At 43.3% G+C, this 16504-nt stretch overlaps 2 protein-coding genes across 6 annotated transcripts in view; one reads left to right on the plus strand and one right to left on the minus strand.

Moving 5' to 3' along the window:
• Positions 1–16504, plus strand: part of LOC149524361 (uncharacterized) — a 35013-nt gene that overhangs the window by 16223 nt on the left and 2286 nt on the right. The window contains exons 2-5 of one of the 3 annotated variants that reach the window (XR_016349699.1): positions 9250–9442; positions 10007–10153; positions 11792–11913; positions 12734–12871. Coding sequence is in view for 1 of the 3 variants with exons in the window: in XM_089778630.1 (XP_089634756.1) it covers positions 9382–9442; positions 10007–10153 (208 nt within the window). In the remaining 2 variants the exon portion in view is untranslated. Of the gene's footprint in view, positions 1–9249; positions 9443–10006; positions 10154–11791; positions 11914–12733; positions 12872–16504 lie in introns of those variants that run through there. The other 2 variants (XR_016349698.1, XM_089778630.1) reach the window with 2 other exon arrangements.
• Positions 12343–16504, minus strand: part of ZNF143 (zinc finger protein 143) — a 140483-nt gene continuing 136321 nt past the window's right edge. For all 3 annotated transcript variants that reach the window (XM_075927952.2, XM_006129090.5, XM_075927954.2), the window contains one exon: positions 12343–13103. In XM_075927952.2, coding sequence (XP_075784067.1) covers positions 13020–13103 — 84 coding nt within the window. In that variant the 3' untranslated portion in view covers positions 12343–13019. The remainder of the gene's footprint in view (positions 13104–16504) is intronic.

Here is a 16504-nt window from a genome sequence, read left to right on the forward strand (position 1 = left end):
CCCTGACGATCTCAGGCAATTTCAGGAGCTTTTTAAAAGAGTAGCAATCTCCCAGGAGATTCAAATGACTGAGATCAAGGAGAAACAGCACCGTCTCTTAAAAAATCTTAAGATGTCTCAAGTTCCTAAATTGGCTATTCCCCTGGATGAGGCGATATTAGAAGTCACCAACAAGTTGTGGCAGACCCCAGCATCAGTATTACCTACAAATAAGAAGGCGGACAAGAAATAGTTTGTCCCCCCCCCCCCCAAGGGGTCAGAATTCCTATTCACTCACCCACTCCCCAACTCCTTGGTGGTTGATGCAGCGTGACAAAGAGCACGGGCACCACAATATAGAAGCAAAACATCCGACAAAGACTAAAAGAGGCTGGATTTATTTGTAAGGAAGGTATACACATCATCGACACTTCTTCTCCAAATAGCCAACTACCTGGCACATTTATCCACCCATAATTTCAACAATTACTCAAAACTGACAACTCTCATGGAGTCTCTACCTGAATTGAAAAGACCCATTTTGAAGGCTGTTGTTCAGGAGGGTTACACTGCCACTAGGACCAGCTTGCAGATAGCTGCTGATGTAGCTGACACTGCAGCCAGAGCCACTGCCACTGCAGTTATCATGCGAAGGGCCTCATTCCTCCAGGCAGCAGCAGTTCCCAAGGACCTGCAAGCAAAGGTAGAGGACTTACCTTTCAAAAAAGATAACCTTTTTGCAGATAAGACAGACACACTGCTACATTCCAGCAAAGATACCAAGTCGACACTGCGAACACTTGGTATGTACACTCCACCATATAGGAGACAACGATATATGCCATTCCAGAGGCGCTATGATTATTACCATCCTAGACAGCCATGGCAACAACAGCACCGGCCCTTAGATAACTCCCGCCAATGGCAACGGCCTCCGAGATGCTGGAATCAGAATAACCGTCCGCAGAACCAACCCAATACTAGGCAGCAGGTTTGACTGCCTGGTCGAGAGCACTCAAACAGTCTTGCCGGTTACCATCCCATTGTTTCACCATCGCCTATGCCCATTTTACGAGCACTGGACACACATCACCAGCAACAAATGGGTGTTAGAGATAGTCAGAAGCGGTTACGCCATACCCTTCCTGTCCATCCCACCTACAACCCCCCCAAACTCGTCTTTTTTCAGGGACCCCTCTCACAAAGATTTGCTCATTACCAAAATCAATCATCTGTTGCAGATTGGTGTGGTAGAAAGAGTACCGCATGAATTCTGAGGGAAAGGGTTCTACTCCCACTATTTCCTGGTTCAGAAGAAAACAGGGTTGGAGACTGATTTTGGGCCTCAGGCAACTAAACAAATATCTTCAAAAAGAGCATTTCAAGATGGTAACCCTTACATCTATTACCCCAGCCTTGGATCAGCATGACTGATTTGTTGCTGTCGACCTGCAGGATGCATATTTTCACGTTAAGATCCACCCTGCACACAAGCAATTTCTCAGATTCATTGTTGGCAAAGATCACTACCAATACTGAGTCCTACCATTTGGACTTTCCGCTGCTCCCAGAGTGTTCACAAAGGTCCTCTCAGTGGTGGCCGCTCACCTCTGGTGCAACGGGGTGATCATATTCCCCTACCTAGACAACTGTCTCATAAAGGGCCGCTCGTCTTCGCAGGTAGACAGCATGCTTTCCATCACCAGACAAACTTTCCAATCTCTTGGCCTACTAGTGAATGAGGACAAGTCAACATTGCTTCCCACCCAAGACCTAGAGTTCATTGGGGAGAGGCTTGACTCCACGACAGCAAGAGCAGCCCTACCTGTAGACAGGTTTCACTCAATACAGCTGCTAATAGATACCTGCCAAGTCAACTACAGAATTCAAGTACTCTTGGCTCTCAAACTCATGGGCCATATGGCTGCAACTACTTTTGTGGTCACACATGCCAGGCTGCACTTCGCACCCTCCAACATTGGCTAGCTACTGTGCACAATTATACCACCCCCGACGTACACAGGGTTGTGACGATACCTCCCAACGTCATCACTTCCCTACATTGGTGGACCATAGAAAAGCATTTGCTGTCAGGAGTGCCCTTCCATCAACCGTTACTACGCTACCAGATTACGACAGACGCCTCCATTCTGGGATGGGGTGCACATATGACCAGAGTCTCCCTACAGGGCTGCTGGACACCCCAAGAGACATTGCTCCATATAAATCTTCTGGTGCTCAGGGCTGTCGCCAATGCTTGCAAGCATTTCTGTGACCACATACGCAATTCCACTGTAAAGATCCTGGCAGACAATATAGCCACAATGTACTACATCAATCACCAGGGTGATCGACCTATTCGCGACCTACAACAACAAGAAGTGTCACCGCTACTGTTCCCAGGGCAGGTCTCGGTCGCCATTCCCTGGGAGACGCATTCCTCATCAGCTGGAACGACCCCTTAATGTACACCTTCCCCCCATATCACTCATTCCAAGAGTGCTGCAGAAGATCAAGACAGACCATGCCACAGTGATTCTGGTAGCTCCGGCATGGGCGAGGCAGCACTGGTTCCCTCTACTACTGCAACTGTCCCACTGCCCATCTTACCAGCTACCAGTATTCCCGAGATTTCTCACCCAGAACCACGGCTGCCTTCTCACCCGCAGCTTCACACCTTGCAGCGTGGTACCTAGCTGGCTGAGCGCTGCTGAAGCCTTGTGCTCTGAGAATGTTAAAAACGTCCTCATACACAGTAGGCAATGTAATATGAGAAATACATACCTGGTGAAATGGACCAGGTTTACCGCCTGGTGCTCAGACTGTCACATGAACCCACTTGTTACTCCTATCCATACCATTCTGGACTATATAATGGACCTGCACCACACAGGACTAGCATCACTGGAAGTACATCTCATGGCAATAGCGGCTTTCCAACAACCTATAGAGGGGTTTTCAATATTTGCACATCCCCTTACAAAGAGGTTCATCAAGGGTCTAACAAATTTGAACCCGCCCTTGTGCATACCCCCTCCACTGTGGGACTTGGTCTTGGTACTATGTACCCTTATGGCCCCACCATTTGAACCACTAGCTACAGTACCTCTTCAGCTCCTGACCCAGAAGCTGGTGTTTCTACTTGCAATCACTTCTGCGTGCAGAGTCAGTGACTATCAGTGTTGATGGCGGTACCCCCATACACCATTTTCCAGAAGCACTGTGTTGTCTTTAGGCATCACCCAGCCTTTATACCTAAGGTCTGTTCCAATTTCCACGTTAACGAGCCCATCATATTACCTACATACTGCCCTAAGCTACATGCTTCTGCTAAGGAGGTGGCACTCCATACTCTAAACGTACGTAGAGCGCCAGGCTTTTATATAGACCGCACTAAGCCCTTTAGAAAGACTGACAGGCTTCTCCTGTCCCTGGCAGAACGTTCCAAGGGCGAACCCATTTCTTCTCAAAGAGTAGCTAACTTAACTGTGTCATGCATAACTCATTGCTACTCGATTCAGGGAATACCAGCCTCCAGAGTGCACTCCACTAGAGCCATTTAAGCCTCCACTGCCTTTCTGAGAGGTGTTCCCTTTGCAGACATCTGTAGATCAGCCACGTGGGCGTCCTATTGCTCCTTTATAGAACATTATGCTGTACAGCATAGATAGCTGCCAGATAAATCCGTAACGGCCGCAGTTCTTTCATCTGCCAGTCGATAGAGTCTCCAAATCCCATCTACCTTAATGATATGGGTGGAGGGGATACTGCTGTGCAGACACCTACAGTGGAGCACCCATGGGGACATCACTCAAAGAAGAAAGTGAAGTTACTCACCTTGGTGAAGTAACTCATTCTTTGAGATGTGTGTCCCCATGGATGCTCCACTACCTGCCCACCTTCCCACTTCAGAGTCTGTGTCTGTTTTATTTTCTAGATACTGAGGCAGGTACGAGGAACTGGCTCAGACCAGACTGAGCAGCGCAAAAGGGTGCGAACGCCACAAGATGCTCCCTGCGCATACGCAGTCTGGCCAAACTACTGCTGTGAAAAATCTCCATACTGCGGCGCTGGGGCAAGCCCAGCACCAACAGTGGAGCACTCACGGGGACACACATTTTGAAGAACGACAGTTACTGCACCACGGTGAATAAATTCGCTTTCCTTAGGGTAAAAGCATTCAATCATGCCAAAGGACTTGTACATATTTTGTCACTCATTTGAGCAAAATACTTAAATACTCTCAACAAAACAGAAACAAATCAATATACAAAACTCTTTTTACTTCAGAACCTAAAATGGGAATTAAGGGTGTCACATTTTCATTAGAGAGGAACATACACTGAGAATTTATTACCAAATGCTTATGGAAATGCATATTGCTGATATATCTTTGTACTTTTATTGGGCTATTAAAAGTATCTGAATATACCTTTCGGTTAAAGTCTTGTATCATGTTCCCCAAGGTGTACGCGTCAGGCAGTTACCATTCTTATGGTCTAATGCCATTCATGTCAATTGCTCCATTCTCTTTGAAAAAGTGAACTCTGCTGACAGAATCAAGAACAAGGAGCAATGTCACAAATGGGAGCAACATCTAAGATAAATTCTTAAATCAAGACACAACAGGACGACAAGTTTGTTTATATTGGTTAAGTGCAGTATAATTTACTGTACTAAAGGTGTGACACATCAGAGTTCTGGCAAGAGACTGTACTTTATTTTCTGGATCTTGCTCTATGACATGGGCTAGAGTACAAAAGATTATATCCCTGTCACATAGCAGGGATTATTACCTGTTGGTAACTGTTACATTTACAACCACCTTTAAACGTTATGTGGAACGGCAGAAAATATAAAATTTGTCAACATTTTGTAAAGCTTTTTCTGGCAACCAATTTTAAACTTATGGACAACTATATTTTAAATTCTAAAACACTACATAAATCTACCTGGGAACAGCTTCCTCTAAACAAACATATGCACTATTGGGAGTTTCACTTTTAAATCTAAAGACAGTTCCTTGGCTAGCATACACTGTCATATCTCCACTGAAGTCAACAGAGCTATGCAGTCGACCCCATCTGCAGATCTGCCTCTAGAGATTATACCTCCATGTTACAAAAAATAAACATAACTCATTATTATGAATGTTCTCTTAGGCCTTGTATTTTACACATTCGCAAACCCAATGAAAATGAACTAAATGCAGTTAGATAATTATAAATTTTTCCAAGACAGCAAATGGGCAAATTAAGTTCATTTTTAAAAAGCTAATATTTGAAAAGTAGCATCTGACCCAGACACAGTGGTCAGGTACAACCCATAACTCACATTCTGTCTGGTAACTATTCCCATTCTCTAACCAAGTAAATAAGTTTCCTCTCCCCCAGTGACCAAGGAAATAATTCAGAGGTGTGTGTTTTTTAAATAGCTGGAGGGTCTTATCAAATATTTCAGTCTTGTCACTCATTTGGGGCAAAGTCTAACAGTAGAACTGGTGTATAATTATATCACAAAACTCTCCTGCATCAAGAATGTATTATCTGGCTGAGCCTATATAATCCACAGGCCAAATCCCAGAGCCAGCAAGATTGAGCACCATGGCTGCTGAAGCTGCCAGACGCTGAGGAAAGAATTTCTCCTGCTTCTTTCCAGTGGCTACATAGTAATCCAATCCACTTGTGTTCTTGAGGACGTGGCTGGGGAAACATAGAGCTTGCTCAGTGCCTCAGCACCCACTGGCCAAAAGACACCTGTCTCTAACACACAGGCATCATTAGTGGAATGTGTCTATGGATTGGTGCCCGAGAAAAGAAGATATGGATCCTTCCTTGCTAATTGACAAGCAGTCTCCAAAGAACTTTAAAGGGGGTTTCACATCTCTAATAGGTCTCCAAATCAGAGATGTCAGACAGCAAAGAACTCAGGGCCCTTAAGCCAAAGATGCTGGGGGGAGAAGACTTGGAGAGAACTACAGTCCAGGGTAAACCACTTCCTTTTTTAACCCTTTGTAATATATGGGTCCATATCCCCTACCCTTTCTTTCCCCACACCATTGCAAGCAAAGCAGCTGAGGGCTGCAGCAGCCACTGGATTCAGAAGATCCAGGAGCCACAGAGGATTGCTCAGCTTTCAAATGCACATACAGCTTTCACTGGCGCCCCTTCTTCACACTGTGACCAAATATCTCTAGTATCAGTGATACCAGGGGTAAAAAGGGATGATCAGTTCTTTGACAACAGTGCAACCTGAAGTTTGGCCCCATAGAGCAAAGAGAAGGGAGCCCAGTCCCAGCCTATGCATCTTCTGAGTCCCCTCTGCAAGTCTCTTATGTGTACAGTGCCATCTCCTTTGCACTAGAAGGGCTAGAGCACCATCAGGAACCACCTTCTACTTCTTGGGGAAGCAGGACTCTACAAGGGAAAGATGCATGCGAGGCTGCTGTAAGGGAAGCTTGAAAAACAATCTTGGGACCTCACAGGAGTAAATTTGATTGTGTGTTGGGAGGCAGGGAGATTGATTCTGAAGAACTGGGAAGGTGATACATTTTAAGGCAGAAGTTCATTGCGTAGGAACAAAATTGAATTTGCAGGATGGGTATTCAAATCTGAAAGTGAATTGAAATAATGTGTAGTGAATACTTGGATAGGGGATGATGGTTGTGAGAGTGTAATTGTGCAGTAAGTTATTTTGCACATGGAAGAGCCATTAATAAATTGTCTCTCTACTACGATGACACTACAGAGTTCACCTCACTATTAGGAAGGGACAAATGAGACATAAGGGATGTTCAATTTTAAAATGCCACTCCTACTACTGATTTCCTTCTTCCCATATCTTCTCCCTGCTCCAGCTGCAATTCCTATTTTCTCCTATTGAATTTCTTCTTGCCAGTCTCTACTCCAGCAATCCAATTACCTATTTAATCTATATGAAAGAATCTTTGAATTCCAACAACATCCAATATCTTCTACTAAAGACAGTTCACCAAAAACATTTTTTCTGGCTCTTAGAGTAGAAGCAGAAATTAAAAGACTATTCATCTCTTCACTATAAACTTAAAATCATCCCATTACACATGCAGACTTGATTTTCATGCAGGCTCCATATATAAAATGCATGTAAACACTAATTCTCCTTCTCTTTCTTAACTGGTGGAAGCAACCTAGCTCTTTCCATTGCTAGTTTATTTTGTATATGGAATTGTTTTTTTAGTAAGTGGAAGAAAGAGTTACCCATCTTGTGCAGTAACGTTGGTTCTTCGAGATGTGTCCCCGTGGGTGCTCCACTCGGGGTGCTGTTGTGTTCTCGTGCCGGCGACCGGAGACTTTTCCAGCAGTTTCCACTGCACTGCGTACATGCCGTAGAGCCCCCTTGTGCCATTAGAGTCCATTAGGCACGCATGTGGCACAGCTCCTCTGTTCCTTCTCTACCCGTTAGAGCAGGGGTTCCCAAACTTTTTGATATGGGGACCAGTAAATTCATTCACGAGCTTTTGGAGGGCTGGGAACATTCATTTGCATATTTGCATAGTCATTAAGCAAATGATGAATATTCATATAAGTTGATTCTAGTTCTCCCAAAGCCCCCAGTGCCAGCTTTAGCAAAGCTTTTGACATGGTCACCCACAGTATTCTTACCAGCAAGTTAAGGGACTATGGATTGGATAAATGGACTGTAAGATGGATAGAAAGCTGGCTAGACCAGGGTTTCCCAAACTTTTTACTTTAGTTGGAACCCATTTTTTTTTCAGGATTGTTGTTTGCAGCCCAAAAATATGAACGCATATAAAAAAAATTAAAAATGAATAAAGTTTCAGTGTTTCACCCGGCTGCATCCTCTGCCCAGTCTGGGCCAGGGCTTGGGGGGACCCAGCGCCACATAGGCACTTCAGGAGGCGGGAGCAGGAGCAGATTGGGGTATCTGGCTAGGAGGGAGGGTGCAAGGAGTGGGAGGGTTGCCAGGTTTTGTACTGGACCATCCAGTATTTGAGGGTTCTGTTTGGTAAACAAATTGAGAAAATACCGGACATATAAAATGTCTGGTATTTTCTAATTAGGTAAGTTTTATTATTATTTGGTGTATCAGTCTATAGCTGAAACTGCCTGGCTGGTAGACGTGCTCAGGCTGCGTGAGTGTACACCAGTCAGGCAGTTCGCAATTACTCGAGGGAGGGTATGAGGGGAGGAATGGAATCCCCGGGGCCAGACTCACTTGTGTGCCTCGGTCTGCATGTACCCGGGTCAGCCCCGCTTCCCGCCGGCCAATTCACTACCCCCTCTCCCTGTTTCTCCTCCCAATCTCCCCCGTACAGCCCTGCTTCTGGTGGCTAGTTCCCCTCTGCTTCTCTCCGATCTTCCCCGGCCAGCCCCACTCCTCCCAGCTGGCCGATTCTCCCCCTGCTTCTCCTCCCAATCTTCCCTGGCCAGCCCCGCTTCTGGCAGCTGGTTCCGGCATCCTCCTCCTCCTCCCTATCTCCCCCAGCCAGCCCCCCCGTCTCCTGGCCAGCCCTGCTTCTGTCAGCCGGTCCCCCCCATCCATCTCCTCCTCCGAGCCCCGCTCCCCCTAACTCCCTCCCAGTCGGCCGATTCTCCCCCACTTCTCCTTCTGATCTTCCCTGGCCAGCCCCACTACCCCCGTCCAGCTCTGCTTCCAGAGGCTGGTTCTCCCATCCTCCTCTCAATCTCCCCTGGCCAACCCTGCTTCCGCCGCCCGGCCTCCCCCCATCTCCGCCGGACAGCCTCACTGCCCCCAACCCTGCTTCCCAGTGGCTGGTTTCCCCCACACACACATCTCCTCCCAGCCCATCCCGCCCCGCTCCCGTCAGCCACACTGAGGCCCGGTGAAACGCATGGGGCTCCAAAGCAGGCGAAAGAGGGAGGGTAGTGGAGCACCCACAGGGACACATCTCAAAGAACCAACGTTACTACACAAGGTAACTCTTTCTTCTCCTTCGAGTGGTCCCCATGGGTGCTCCACTCTGGGTGACCACACAGAAGTTGTCGGCCCACAAACCCACGGTTTGGAGCCGTATGGTAGTCATTGTGGATAATTCTGCCTGCCCCACCGCCACAGAAGATGCAATTGAAGAGGTGAGAGCGTAACGTTGTGCGAATGTGTGGTCAGATCACCAAGTGGCGGCATTACAGATGTCTTGAAGAGGGACGTTGCTGAGGAAGGCAGTTGTAGAAGACATGGCCCTGGTGGAATGTGCTGTAATGGTTTCAGGTAAGTCTGTTACATAATGTACAACATGTTCAAATACAGGAGGAGATCCATTTCAAGATCCTCTGAGATGAGACTGCTTGTCCCCTGAATTGTTCTGCATAGGACAAAAACAGCCTAGGGGAGACTCTCCAGGCTCTGGTGCAGTCCACGTAAAACACAAGTGCTCTGCGGATGTCAAGTATGCGCCATGCGGCCTGCACTGGATTAGCATGCGACTTAGGAAAAAAGGCAGGTAAGTGTATGGGTTCATTGATGTGGAAGGGAGAAGGGACTTTGGGGAGGAACTTCGGGTGGGGTCAGAGTATCACTCTGTCTTTGAACACTGTGTAGGGGGGTTCAGCCATCAATGTGGCGAGTTTGCTCACCCTCCTAGTGGAAGTTATTGCCACCAGGAAGAACATTTTCATCGAAAGATGAGACCAAGAGCAGGTGGCTAGTGGTTCAAAGGGTGGCTTTGTCAAGCTCTTGAGAATGTGGTTCAGATCCCAGACAGGAACAGGAGGGTGGATGGGTGGGAAAGTGTTCTGTAGACCCTTAAGGAACCTTTTTGTTATCAGGTTTGCGAGGAAGGAAACCCCTTCATCGGCGTAGTGGAAAGCTGCTATGGCAGCAGCATGAACTTTCATGGTGCTAAGAGCAAGGCCTGACTGTTTCAGGGATAATAGGTAGTCCAACAGGATGGGGAGGGGAGCAGATTCCGAACATGTCGTGTGTGAGTGTTTAAACCAGTGAGAAAATCTATTCCATTTATAGAGGTATGTTCTCCTGGTGGATTGTCTTCTGTCATCTCTTTCAGTGGTTCTGAACAGGTATTTTCGGCATCCTGGAGCCAGGTGTGAAGATGAAGCTTGTGGAGTTCTGGATGGAGATTCCTCCCATAGTTCTGTGATAGGTCGTGATGGAGCAGGAAGGCATACGGGTCTACTATCACCATCTTGTGAAGGTAAGGATACCAAATCTATCTGGGCCACGCTTGTGCCACTAGTATCACCAGAGCTTGGTCTGTCCTGATCTTGTTGAGGACCTTGTGTAGGAGGAAAAAGGGAGGGCAGGATTAGAGGAGAGGAGCATCCCACCCGATAGAAAAGGCATCGCCGAGGGAGTGCTTCCCTAAGGCTACTCTGAAGCAATAGGTGACACTTCCATGAGAAATGGGCATAGCATCACGACACGTCTCACACCTCTTAAAGCCGGAAGAACCCAGCATGAGGTGTGGGGGAGAAAAGCGGCAAGCCACAATAAAAAACTTTTTTTTTAACTTTTGACTAGGGTGGATAGTGGGGTTCAAATAACTTGGATAATAAGGTAACTGGGGGGATTAACAGGGTATTTCTCTAAGTTATTTTTATTTTACAAAGTTCTTGAGAGGAAAAGAGGCTCCCGTCTGTTGCCGAGGATGGTAGAGAAGGAACTGAGGAGCTGTGCCGCGTGTGTGCCTAACAGATTCCAACGGCACAAGAGGGTGCTATGGCATGTGCGCGGCACAGTGGAAACTGCTGGAAAAGTTTTTGGTCGCTGGCGCAAGAACGCACCAGCACCCAGAGTGGAGCACCCACAGGGACCACTCGAAGGAGAAACAAACAATACTAAATCACATCTAAGAATTTCCAAGTTTCATAAAAGCTACGAAGATACTTCCTAGTATGTATAAGAGAGATCCCTTAAAGGATAATACTTAAAACAGCCTTCCAAATAGCGATCAATGAAGAGGCTATGAAACAGACCAAATAGTAGAAATCGGAAAGCAGTAATCAAAGTTGGGTTATAGTATACAGAAAATAGAGCTGAAGCTATTCCTTTCCTATCCCTCTTCCTTCAAAAATATGTTAATAATGAAGATGAAATACCAAAAATCTCTGGGAGTTTATGCCAAATGCCATACTTGAAAATACGTATAAAGTAATCCTTTTTAAATACTTGTGAGAAACTAGCATAGGATGGAGGGAGATATTTACTTCTGTGTGATAATAGAGGTAACATAGCACACTGAAAGAAGACTGATGATGACATTTTCAAAAGCAGCTGAGTGATTTAGTGGCTTAAAGCCCATTAAAAGTCAATAGACACTTTTGAGACTTTTGTCCTAATCTCAAAAATATGCTAAATCAATGAGAATATTCTTGTATTCCCAAAGTTACTCTATATTACATTATTTGGTTTTTATTTGTTCTTTGTATGAGCAACCTGAAAATATACAATCAGTTTAGAATCTGAAACCCAGAACAACACTAATTAATCTCTAATTTAACTATTTGCACTTAGGTTCTTTGAGATCAAATACCAGAGTGAACAATGAGGTATATATTTATGTAACCTTTTTGTCGCAATACTTACTAGGGACTGACTATTCCTTTATAGCTTTAGCCTGCAAGTGCAGAGTGCCTTCTTTGAAATGAGAGTTGAGAGCACTCAGAACCTCATATGACTGGGGTCTTTGAAGGAAATATTCATCTACAACAAAACATAAATTCTTATTTTAAGACAGAAGTCCTTTCTTAGCAAGTCTACTAACCAGGCACTAAATTAAGGACAATTTTTGGTATATAAATGTTTGAAGGTTCCTTCTACTATCTCTCCCCAGATGCAACTACAATGAATCCTTGTTACTTTACAGAATGATATATGATGAATAGTGGTGCACTGAAAATATCACAAATTAAACCTATTTCTAGTGACCTGATGTTCTGAGCACTCAAATCTCATGTAAGTCAATAGGGTGTGAAAAATCAGACTGTTAATGCTTGTCTCTATATTATAACTAACAGAATTATGATCAGAGTTTACATTTTTGGTAGAATGTGTAAGCTAACCTGCCATCATAATCACTTTTGTAGTGTCTCCAAATTTTTTTAATTAAAAATGTATACTAAATGTTTAATAAACTATGGAAGCTGTTGGACAATATCAGAATAAAGTTCATGATCATAGAATCATAGGGTTGGATAAACACACTTTGGAACAATTTATACAAAGAAGTAAATAAATAATTTTCACTTCAGTCTCATTAAGAAGTAAGTAATACTTCACACCACAGTATCATCCTATCTAGATAATATAAACTTATCCTTTATTGCATCATAATTTTAAGATAAAATTTAAAGATTAAGTAAAATATGTAAAGAAACAGAATAATTAGATTTACTTCCTTTAATATTGAACAACCAAAGTTTCTCTTTTGTACATAATCCATTTTAAGATAATATAATTAGCACTTCCAGCGTTAATAGTCTTTATTTACAATGAATGAGATAGGTACGGAATCTACATGAGAAGACTCTTTAAATCTGTATGAAATGAAAACCAAATGCAAAGTTTTACTGTAGGCTCAGCTCCATGAATGACTCTTCTATTTATGGGAAGCAATTAAAAAGGCTTTACTTTCTTTATTACCTGTAAAGGTTCCTGAAATGATTTTGAAATAATGTTTTACATGTTTGAAATCTTCAAAGATGCCTTCATTATTTTGTACATTATATTAAAAATTCATTCTGATACTTCTACATCAGCTTTTGCTTTTTTGTAGTATGGGTGAAATCTAAGAAAAAAGAAAATGAGGAAATTTACTGTGTAATCCTATTTTCATATTCCTGGATATACAATGAATTGAGAAGATGGTGCTGGTCTATTCCACGGATCATGTATGCAAAAGTTATGCGGTTGTAAAACATTCTTCACTCTTCCATAAAATGTGTACAGAGTAAGAATAAGCAGAAAAAGTCAAAGTTTTTATGGATTGCAGCTGGCATGGACCTTTGTTGATTGAAAATAAAATATAATTCATTCTATTGTTCTTGTAGCACTGTTCGAAGTTAATCATCAATCCCTGGAGTTTCACCCTGTTGTATTCTGGAGGCTATTCTGATGGCTTCTTCCAAAGACTGCTGCTCTCCAAGCTGAAACAATTATGAATGAAAAAGATAAATTGATCAAAAATGTTGCATTAGATCACGGTTTCCTTATGGGAGAAAGGAGGAAAAGCAAAAAACTACACCAATCAATACTCATTGCTGCAGTAATTGTGATAGCTATTATTGTCACATTTTCTGAATAATATATACTAGGAGTTATCTAATCAGTTATCAAAATGAAAATACCTCCAAAGAATTAAGCTCAGTTTACTGAACGGCCTTCAGAGTGTTGGTGCAGCACAAACAAATTTCATCATATGCATTAGAGATAGTCTTTCAACTTGGCAAATATTAAAAGAAACTGTTAAGATAAGGTTTTCAGCAATAGAGACAGGTGCTAAATAATGACCTATTAATACTCACAAACCAAAATGTCTGATACCACTTTTAAGTTTTCTGCATGTAAGCATCACTTTGGGAACAATGGCATTATTTTTAAAATGAAAATGGCAACATTGAAGTTGATAGAATCATAGAGTTAGAAAATAATGATGACAGTGTTCAACACTGCATCAGTTTATAAGAAAGAAGACTCTTGTGGCATCACCTTCAATACTTGTATCACTGTTAGAAGCCATTCCATCAAACTCCGATTTTTGTTGCTGGCAATGGGTTTCAAAGTATTCCATTTCACACACATGCAATGTGTATATCCAGTGAACTCAGTGCTGAAAAAAGTATCTTTAAATTGTACCTGCCCATTAACTGTTGCTAAGTTGCAGAAAGGGTGAAGAAACAAAAGAGAATACATGACAGATGACTAGATCTGGGAGGATAGTTCCCAAGTCCAGGTAAATAAGGTTGTATAGTGAAATTCAGGTACTACCTCAGTCATAGAATCCTAGGGCTAGAAGAGACTTCAGGAGGAGTCCCTCTACCCAAAACAGGACCAACCCCAACTAAATCATCCCAGCTAGGGCTTTGTCAAGCCAAGACTTAAAAATCTCTAGGGATGGAGATTCCACCCCCTCCCTAGGTAACCCATTCCAGCGCTTCACCACGTTCCTAGGGAAATAGATTTTCCTAATATCCAACCTAGACCTCTCCCATTACAACTTGAGATCACTGCTCCTCGTTCTGTCTTCTGTCACCACTGAGAACAGCCTCTCTCTATCCTCTTCGGAACTTCCCTTCAGGAAGCTGAAGGCTGCTATCAAATCCCCCCTCACTCTTCTCTTCTGCAGACTAAATAAGCCCAAATCCCACAGCCTTTCCTCATAGGTCATGTGCTCCAGCCCCCTAATTATTTCAGTCAATGAGAACTTTGGCATTAATTCTAACAGGACCAGGATTTCACCCTGGAATATTTACAAATCAGGAGAACCCATTTATAAGTATAAAGGGATCGTGGAGAAATCGTTTTAAAGAAGTAAATATAAAATTGTCTACCTCTGCTATTTTGATATATATTTGAAGTTTTTATTAATGTACATTTTCCTCTTTATCTAAAAACTATTAGAAATTATTATGCATTACTGATAAAGGCTATGAAATATAGTGAAAATAAGATATTCAGAAAGAACATGATACAACAGAAGAAATAAATGAATCTGCCCATAAAAAGGCCAGTAAATAAGTACTGTTAGGGTACGCCTAGACTGCAGGTTTTTGTCGTCAGAAGTTTTGTTGACAGATACTATCGACAAAGCTTCTGTTGACAAAGAGCGTCTAGACTACATCCAGTTCTGTAGACAAAGCAAACCACTTTGTCGACATGACAGTGTAGACGCAAAGGACAGTGCAGATGCAATAATGCCTTCTGTCGACAGAACTCTGTCGACAAAAGGCGTTATTCCTCGTAGAATGAGCTTTACAGCTGTCGACAAAACTGCTGAGTTCTGTTGATGTTGTGTCGACAGAACTCAGCGGCAGTGTAGACGCAGGTATAGTTTTGTCAACAAAAGTCCACTTTTGTCGACAAAACCCTGTAGTCTAGACACACCCGTAGAAGCCTGCAAAGCTGAAATGTCTGCCTTATAATATGATAAATTTTATTCTTCTCTATTAGCACATGATCAGTTTGTTACGTGGTATGAGCTGACAAATGTATGTGCTCCTGAATCTAATTAACTTCTGAATACTGCAGATTCAAAATATTTATGCCATCCAATAAACATGATATTCAGAATGATTTTCACTGTATCCCAAATACTGGCAGTTTGGAATATCTGTGGACTATGTTGCTAAGCGACAGCGGAAGGCTGTTTATTCACTTTAATGTTCTTGATAAGCAGTTAAGGAAATCAGTATCCTTGGGCACTGTTTCAAGTTTCTGTGTAGAAAGAAAGAATACATTTTCAAGTGTAAAAGTGTTCAGATAATCTTGCCTTCTGCACACCTTCCCAGTACTAGAAATAGGAAAATGAACAAAAAATTTAGGAGATGAGAAGGTGGCTCACCTTGTGCAATATCTGAGGTTTTTCAAGATGGCTGTCCCTGTGGACGCACCACCTTAGGTGTTTGAGTGCCCTCCACCTCATGTCAGAGAATTATGATAGCAGTGCCCTTGGGAGGCTGCGCAAGTGGAACAGCCAGTTTGTGCTGTTTGGAGCACCTACAAACCATGCGCAGCCAACTGAACCTTCAGTTCCTTCTCTACCACAGAAAAAAACAAAATGCTCTGAAGCCGAGGGGAGGAAGGGCGGGTGGTGGAGCACCCACAGGGACAACCATGTTGAAATACCTCAGTTACTGCACAAGATGAGTAACCTTCTCTTCTTCAAGGAGTGTCCCTGTGGGTGCTCCAACTCAGGTGACTATGAAACAGTACTTGTGGTTGGAAGAGGGTGCTTCAGATTTTCCACCTGTGCAGACAGTATAGTATACAGTATAGCCCAAAATGTGCATCAAAGGTTGAGTATGTCTCTAAGGCATGGTGCTTGGTAAAGATATGCACAGAAGCCCAGGTGGCTGTTCTACAAATGTCAGTTGTAAGAACATGCTTCAGGAAGGTTGTAGAGGTAGCCATTGCTCTTGTGGAATGAGCCCGCACTGCAGTTGGAGGGTCTTGTATGATAAGAGAGCTGAATGCATTTGGAGATCCATTTGGATAATCTTTGCTTAAAGACTGTCAGGCATTGAGACCTATCACAGAAGACACAAAAAGCCTTGAAGATTTATGGAATGTCTTAGTTCTTTCAATATAAAATGCAATTGCTCTGCAGACAGCCAAGGTGTGTAGGGCTGTTTCCCTATTGTCTGCATGAGGCTTTGAGAAGAAAACAGGTAGGTATATTGGCTCATTACAGTGGAAGGAGTTAACCACTTTAAGGAGAAACTTGGGATGTGAACAAAGAACAACCTTGTCCTTATAAAACAAACAACTGTAAAATGAAGAAGCTTCAGGGCGTAGCCAAGTTTGTCTGTACAGGATAAACTGAAAAAAC

Source organism: Pelodiscus sinensis, chromosome 5, assembly GCF_052426305.1.
Source record: "Pelodiscus sinensis isolate ZL-2025 chromosome 5, ASM5242630v1, whole genome shotgun sequence".
Taxonomy (NCBI): domain Eukaryota; kingdom Metazoa; phylum Chordata; order Testudines; family Trionychidae; genus Pelodiscus; species Pelodiscus sinensis.